Source organism: Symphalangus syndactylus, chromosome 2 (genome assembly GCF_028878055.3).
Source record: "Symphalangus syndactylus isolate Jambi chromosome 2, NHGRI_mSymSyn1-v2.1_pri, whole genome shotgun sequence".
Lineage (NCBI taxonomy): Eukaryota > Metazoa > Chordata > Mammalia > Primates > Hylobatidae > Symphalangus > Symphalangus syndactylus.
The window spans coordinates 115,312,904-115,320,592 of record NC_072424.2 but is presented as its reverse complement, the minus strand read 5'-3'; the positions used below and the strand labels follow the sequence as shown (position 1 = coordinate 115,320,592).

Genomic DNA, 7,689 nt, shown 5'->3' with positions numbered 1-7,689 from the left:
CTATTCCTTGTTTGCACATGAGGAAACATAGTTAGAAATGTTTAGGTTTCCTTTTTTTGTTCTGTTTTGTCTTGGAGGGTGGTTGGGTTGAAGGGTGAAGCCCACAGGGCAGCCTCCCGCCTTTCGGTCTCGGCCAAAGTTTCTGCTGGTCAAGTTTGCGGCTTGATGAGCGAGAGGAGCCCCTGGACGTTGCTGATTGACCTGCCTCTCACAGTAGCTCTTCGGCAGGTCAGCCAGCGACATTTGCTACTGGACTCTTGCGGGGGTGGGGGTGGGGGTTCGCTCCTGAGCCAAAATCGCCGCGGCCTCAGGCAGAGCCGGCAGCTGCTGGAGAGGAACTCGGTGGCTAAGGCTGCGGAGCAGTGGGCGTCGGGCACCGAGCGGCGCGCACTGGGTGTCAGGTAAGAGAGGATCCCTGGTGATCTGGGAGGCACAGGGGGGTGTTGCGCACAGCCGAACAGCTTCCCCAGTGCGCGATCCCAGCGGAGCGCCCCGGGCGCGCGGGTACAGCAGGATGGCTCTTCTGACCCGGTCCACGCGCCGACCCGCTGTTTTCATATGTTGTAGGAAGGCTGAGAAACTCCAGGCTCTTCTCAGAGCCAAGACAGGCTGGGAGGGAAGTAGCCTGCCTGCCTTGGGACGCACCTGTTGCCGGAGAACGACCCCCGCCCCCGCAGCGCAGCCCTCCCCAGCCGCGAGGGCGCGGGGTGTGGCCCGAGAGAGCGCAGCCCGCGCCACCGCAGCAGGGTCGCTCGCTCCGGCTCCTCGCCGGTCTGAGCCCTCCGAAAGGGGTCCCGGCCAGGGCCAAGGTCATGGTGCATCTCTGGCTGAGCCCCTTTAGGCTACTGCAGCCTTGGCCAGGCGGCGACTCCTTTACTCTCTCCTTCCGCACAAGTCTGGGGTGGGCGATGGTAGTCAGCTCTCAGAAAGAAATCCGTGTGCCTGCCCTCCTGAGCTCCGGGCCTGCTCCTTCTCGGGTTCAGGGCTCAATCCGAGGAACTGAGCTGCGGTGGCGGGGGTCGAAAAGAGACTCCACGAAGCAAGGCGCGCGGGGCACCTCAGCATTTTGGGCCCCGGCGAGTAGTAACCCATTTTATGGTAAGCAAAGTTGTGGCACCTTTACTCACTCCCCTCGTCTAGTTGTCAACCCCCGCAACGGATGGGAAGTGGGGGAACTAGCCTCTAAAGGTACTTACTGGAAGGAGGCCCTGAACCTTGGACCACCCACACTCACGCATTACGGACCTTCGAGAAAGCAGAGGGCGACCGAGGAGCGGAGGGCGCGCCGCGTCCCAGCCTTGGAAAGAGGGAGTCCCGGCCTGGTCCCCGCAGATCTCCCATTTCAAGCACCTCTGCTACTGGAGCTGAAAACCCCTCGGGAAGAAGGAAGGGAGGGTGCTGGTCTGTTCGGGCAAAGGCCCAGTCGCCCCTTCCGGACCCATCGCAGCCCCCTCGGAACCGGCTGCGGCCGGCGTCAGCCCCCTCTCGGCTGAAAGGCTGTGCTGAAGGAGAGTGGCTTCTATCTGGTTTGGACTCCCGGAACCCTGGACCCGGTCTTCCAGCCCCGCAAGCTTGTATTTCGAGGGCTGCTCTACCCTCCTTTCCCGCCCCCCGCCTTGCCACCTTCTTTGCTAATTTGGGGGAGATTTAAAAACTTTATTTTACATTTTCCACTGAGAAAATCAAGATGTTTTTTAAAGGGTAAAATATCTTGTAGCAACATGATTTTTCCACTCCTTCATTTGCAACCCTTCTACTCTGACCAGACTTTCTGCTACTTCCCCAAACCAAAACTGAGGTGCAGCGTTTTCAATTTGGGTGTGGGAAAGACAGACGCCGCCGAGGACCTAGGGTCAGGGAGGTGGCTCAGGAGGACGGCGGGGGCCTGACCTGTGCACCGTCCGCAGGGCGGGGAAGCTGCTCTTCGTCCAGTCCAGTGCTCGCTCCCAATGCCCTCCCCCGTCCGCCTCTCTCTCCTCACCCCATTTGATCAGCAGGGGAGTCGCAGAGGGTTGTCGTTAGGACTAGCCACTAGCTTCCTCCCATCACCTGGGACTGCAAAAGTTCTGGAGCACTTCCCCCCTCCCATCCTTTTTTAAAAAATAACCAGGAAGACTTAGTGTATGTCACTATCTTACTGGCGAGTCTGGTGAATTAAGAAACATTCTTTATGCTTGGTATTAGGAATGCTTTTGGACATTAGTCTTTCCACATCCAATCTAATCTCTTGAATTAAGAAACTTTCCTTCCACCGAGGTGGAGGTGGTAGGAGAAGAGGCCCTTGTCCAGTCTTCAAGAGCACTAACTTCCTGGCCTTGACGAAGGGCTGGCCATTTTTCCCCCATTACAGAAAAGCAAAATTCGGTGTAGCAAAAGCATCCATGCCAATGTTGCGTCTGCACATCCTGCTGGTATTGCCAGAGCTGCCTTCACAGCGTGACTGTCAATGGGGCACAGCCTCAGAGCGTGCAAACTCCGGACCTGGCCACGCATCCCTCTCCCACTGACCGCTCGGTTTGAGTCAAGGGAAAGGGGGCATCCTGTTCTTCGAAGTGACTCAGCGGTGCAAGAGGCCCCAAGTGCCCGAGGTTCCGGGATTGATTCGATTTCACACTTCCACCAAGACTCTCAGTCACTAGCTATGGTTTGTCTCCCGTTCCATCAAGCCCGGAGAGGGGTGGTGTCCGGATTCTTCTAGAGACCACTCCTGAGGCTCTCTCCCTTCCCAGGATTTCTGCCTTCCCGCCCCTCATGCTGCTGAGCTAAAGTCTTGATCGACAAAAGCACAGCAAGGGGGAAGAAAGATCTACGCCCACCTCCGCACTCGCACCGAAGGCTCCAAACTCCGACCTCCTCTTTATTCCCAGAAACGACTCTGCGCTGAACCGCAGTGCCCAGGCACGCACAAGGGGCTCTCTAGGTCCTTTCGTTGTTTCCCTTCCTCCGTGCTTCTTTGCCCACGCGCCCCCCCCCCCCGCCCGGCCCGACACCCACCACCCACCACCCCGACATCAGATAGTTTATTATGAGCTTCTGATTTCCCTGTCCGACGCCGTACGGCGGCCCCAGCTTGGTGGACCCACCCTCTCAGGCCGGGGTGCCGCTGAATTCCCGGAGCTCGGGGCACGTCAGCACAGCGGCCAGAGGAGGCCCAGCGGAGCTTCGGGCGCGGACTGTCCCACCGTTTTGCGCCAGCGCCGAGGTCCAGGAAGCCTGGAGCGGGAACAATCTCTCTGGAGCTCTCAGGAACCTTTACAAGTCCTAACAATCTCTCTCTCTGCCTCCTTGGCTGCTTTTCCTTCCCATCCTCCCAAGTTGCTTTTCTTGTGACATTAACATTTTTTTTTTCTCAGTTTTTGGTTTAGGAAGTTAAAGAACTGTGCAAAACTGAAATTCTTTTAGAAATCCATATTTTAAAACGAAAGAGAGGACAAAGAAAATAAGAGACCTCTCTGCCACAATACTATCAGGGGCAAAGCCATCACCAAACATGGATATCCCGTTGAAACCACACCAAAAGGGCCCAATAAACAAAACTGACAGAATGGAAGTGTTTAGGAAAAGAAATCTGATGAAAAAAAATCTTGAGACAGAGAACGTCGGCATGCAGTCTTCCCACCATCCCCAGCCCCCGCTGACAGCAACTGCCCTCCGACCGCACCTCTGTCCCTCAAACCTTTCCACTGGGACCTAGTTTTGCCCGTATTTCTCTAAACTTGGGAGCAGCCAGGAAAAAAAGGAGAGCGAAAGTTTCAATTCCTCTCTCCAAACTCAGAGGAACCCCCACCAACCGCCTGGCCACCTTCTCTTCCCTTCCCTCCGTTCCTGATGTGTGATTTGGTTAGAGAAATTGGGAAGGGGGGTGGGGTGGAAGAAAGTTTAAAAAAAAAATCATGAAGGCGTGAGCTGGAGCGGTGAGTGTGTCAATCAGAGAGGGTTTTGTGTCTGGGGGCTCCTAGCGGTTCGGAGCAGAGATGTCCCAGGGCGGCCCCACAATGAATATGAATAGGAATCCTTGCTAAATGGGACAGCAAAGCGCACCGCCCTGAATGATGGCACGTCATCCTAACCAGCCCAGGATAGATAGGAGGGCTCCTTTTGTCTCTTTTCTCCGCCGCAGCTCTATAAAAGCCCCTCTTTTTCAGCGTGAGGTTAGTTCAAGCACACACCAACTAGCTGTCCAGGAAGCAGCTTAACCAGAGAGAGGGGCGTGGGAGGGAGAGAGGCGGGGAAAAGCAGCATCTCCGCTTTTCCTCTCACATCTTTCCGCGGAGAAGTGGGTTCCTGGGCAGTGCAGATTTTTTTTTTTTAAATTCAAGATTTTCTTTAATTTCCCGCCTAAAGCCTCCCCACGGTAGGGCCGCATCCCCTGTAATAAAATGAATTCTGATTCGAGCTCTGTCTCCAGCAGAGCTTCATCTCCGGACATGGATGAGATGTACCTGAGGGACCACCACCACCGCCACCACCACCACCAGGAGAGCCGTCTCAACTCGGTCTCGTCCACACAGGGAGATATGATGCAGAAGATGCCCGGGGAAAGCCTCTCGCGGGCTGGCGCCAAGGCCGCGGGAGAGAGCAGCAAGTACAAAATCAAGAAGCAGCTGTCGGAGCAGGACCTACAGCAGTTGCGGCTGAAGATCAACGGACGCGAACGCAAGCGGATGCACGACCTGAACCTAGCCATGGACGGGCTGCGCGAAGTCATGCCCTACGCGCACGGGCCCTCGGTGCGAAAGCTCTCCAAGATCGCCACACTGCTCCTCGCCAGAAACTACATCCTCATGCTCACCAGCTCCCTGGAGGAGATGAAGAGGCTGGTTGGCGAGATCTATGGGGGCCACCACTCGGCCTTTCACTGCGGGACTGTGGGCCACTCTGCCGGCCACCCCGCGCACGCGGCCAACGCCGTGCACCCGGTGCACCCCATCTTGGGCGGCGCGCTCTCATCCGGCAATGCCTCGTCACCGCTATCCGCCGCCTCACTTCCCGCCATCGGCACCATCCGGCCTCCCCACTCGCTGCTCAAGGCGCCCTCCACGCCGCCCTCGCTGCAGCTGGGCAGCGGCTTCCAGCACTGGGCTGGCCTGCCCTGCCCCTGCACCATCTGCCAGATGCCGCCGCCGCCGCACCTGTCCGCTCTCTCCACAGCCAACATGGCCCGGCTGTCGGCCGAGTCCAAGGACTTGCTCAAGTGAGCAGCGGGCGGGCCCGGCTGCCAAGGAGGAGGGAGAGCGGCGGGAGGGGCCGCGGTGCCGGGCCGGGAGGGAAGAGGGAGGCTGCGCGCTCGGCCCACGGGAGGGCGGGCTCCGGGGCCCGCAGCCTCCCACGCTGTCTGAGAGATCTCAGACTCCACTTGACCCCCGGAAGGAAAGGACCAAAATCAAACTGCAAATTCTAGGTGGTAGCAAAGGGGGACTCGAACCAGAAGTCGTCTGTTTTGCATGCATGCTTCTTTTCCCCATGCCGCGACAGTATTTCTCACTGCCATATGCTCTTGTCAAAACTGCATTTGTTGTATAAAGATGGGATCGGTGCAGTTAAAAACTTGCGAAGAGACTTTGAGTTGGCTTTCTCTGACTCTGTGTTTTCGCTTTGGAAAAAGACGGCCATCCCTTTTGTGCAAAACAAACGTAAATATTTTCTTGAGATGGATGCGATTATGATTGTCTCTGTCCTCGCCATAGTTTTTCTAGAGACAATGGAGAGAGAAAGAGAGAGAGAGAGAGCACGTGCGAGAGAGATCAAGACCCAAGTTTTGAATCGCAACCCAGGTCCAGGGCATGACACCTCCTATGTGGGTTTTCCTTTCGACGCAGTGTAGGTCAAAAGAATGCATGCACGCTTCTAAATGAATCTTGTCTAAATATGTTGTGCAGGCCGTGGTGCCGTTTTCCTTGTAACAAGGATTTATTAGTGAATTTTCCCAAGTACTCCATATATCTGTCTGTGGTTGTATGAAATGAAAAAAGGGGCAGAGTGCAAAGACCCACACTCATGCACACGCGCTTCTTCTCCCACCCCCACCCCCTTCAAACTTTATTCGGAACCTTCCTCTGCTGTTCTGGGGCCGCCATTGTAAAAGCTTGGGCTCCCTCTAGTAGCTTGCCCCACCCCCCCTTGCTCAGTTATTCTGCATGCGGGGTTGGCTCTCTCTATTATCAGCTTTGAAAACTTACCCTGGTTTTGGGAGGGGTGCCGTTTTTATTTTCCTGAACATTTGCTTGAAATATTTTGTTAGGGCCTCAAAGACGATACCTGTCTTTATTTTTTATATATTCTTGATAACTATGATATATTTATTAATAACCAGTGTTTCTGGATGAGATTTCAAATAAAAAAGAACCTTTAAATCGTGGCTTTGCCTTTGCCTAAAATCTTAGCAGACGGGGGTAGTGGGATGGGAAACACGTGGACCAGGTAAGGTGTATCTGGGTGTGGGTGAGGGATTTGGATGGGTGGGCAGATGTGAAGGTTTTCCGTGATTACGTACAAGTAAACAGGATGGGTAAATTGGTGCTGATTTTTGGAACTAAATGTCCTTCAAGTGGGCATTGCCCACATTCATAGTCTTACGCTATTTGAGCTCCTTATTTCTCTGCAGTAATCAGACCCTCATAAACTCAAGAATTGAATTTTAAAAAGTAATCTAGAAACTTAAAGTCGCAGGAAATGAGAGGTGGAGTGTCACTACGATGACTGTTGGCAACAAACAAGGATGAAGCAGTACGTTAACTTCTTTTCACTTTAAATTGAACTTGTGCTTTTCCCCCATGTTAAAATCTAGTATACATTTTAAAAGTCAACAAACAGTGGTCTTAGAAAATAATCAAATACTCACCCTGCTTGCCTGCCCCCTCGGAAGCATGGCCAACAGAGAAAGGGGAGGCTTCTCTGCTTTGTAAGGTGAGCTCCGGGTGAGTCAAACCACCACCCAAGTCTCAGAATCTTGCAGATTTATAGCGAGAATCCTCCCTTCTTTCTTCCCTTAGAAGATTGCTGGTCTGATTAGCCATATACATTGGGCATCTTCTACATAAAAGTCAGCTAAAACGGGAGTCATTTTAATAAACTACTTTTCTCTTTTCACCTCCCGCCATAACACTTCTAAATGGTTTGTATAAGCAGGAGTAATCCAGCAAGAGAGTTTTGTCTATTTGTTTAAAGGGGACAATAAATCGAGCTGCAGTGAGGATAGCCCCAACAACGCAAGCCTCCATTTCCCTCTGAGGAAAACAGAACTCTGATTGAATGCAACACCCCAGGATTTGCTTCTGAATAAGTTGTAACATCGCCTAGATGGTGGTTGAGGCCAAAGCTCCTCTCCAATGGGGGGAGGCTCGTGGTCTCTTTCTAGAATCCAGCGAGGAGAGCACGTCTAGGAAGGATTTGCATTTGCCCTGTCTTTCCTGGGTCCCTGATGCCTACCCAGTACTGCCTCTGTCAGGGAGAGCATTTCTGTGGGTTTCTCTTCTATGCAAATCATCCCCCTCCATCCTTTTTACCCTCCCATTGCTACCCCACTCTCAGCCAGGCGAAAGACCTAAGATGGGGTCTACAGTGGAGGGTGCTTGTTTCCACTGGTTTTAGGCAGACAAATGGGGGAATAATCGTCTGTTTCCCAGGGGTGATTCATTTATCTGGGTGAGGAAAGAGCCTATTGAAGATTTATTTGAAACCAACACAAGG

At 53.7% G+C, this 7,689-nt stretch overlaps 1 protein-coding gene across 4 annotated transcripts; it reads left to right on the top strand.

Moving 5' to 3' along the window:
* The first annotated feature begins 380 nt into the window (after positions 1 to 380).
* On the top strand, positions 381 to 6,358 carry OLIG3 (oligodendrocyte transcription factor 3). 4 transcript variants are annotated; one of them, XM_063622544.1, is made up of 2 exons: positions 381 to 401; positions 4,412 to 6,358. In XM_063622544.1, the coding sequence occupies exon 2, from the start codon at positions 4,428 to 4,430 to the stop codon at positions 5,196 to 5,198; it is 771 nt and encodes a 256-aa protein (XP_063478614.1). In that variant the 5' UTR covers positions 381 to 401; positions 4,412 to 4,427; the 3' UTR covers positions 5,199 to 6,358. The 4 variants fall into 4 exon arrangements, with proteins under 4 accessions (XP_063478614.1, XP_063478609.1, XP_063478591.1 ...); XM_063622539.1 differs by having other exon boundaries at positions 384 to 401; positions 4,409 to 6,358; XM_063622521.1 differs by lacking the exon at positions 381 to 401 and adding an exon at positions 4,157 to 4,276.
* Positions 6,359 to 7,689: the final 1,331 nt, after the last annotated feature.

Excerpts from the sequence above, each read along its gene's own strand:
- OLIG3 (XM_063622544.1), top strand. The coding sequence starts at position 4,428 with ATGGATGAGATGTACCTGAGGGACCACCACCACCGCCACCACCACCAC.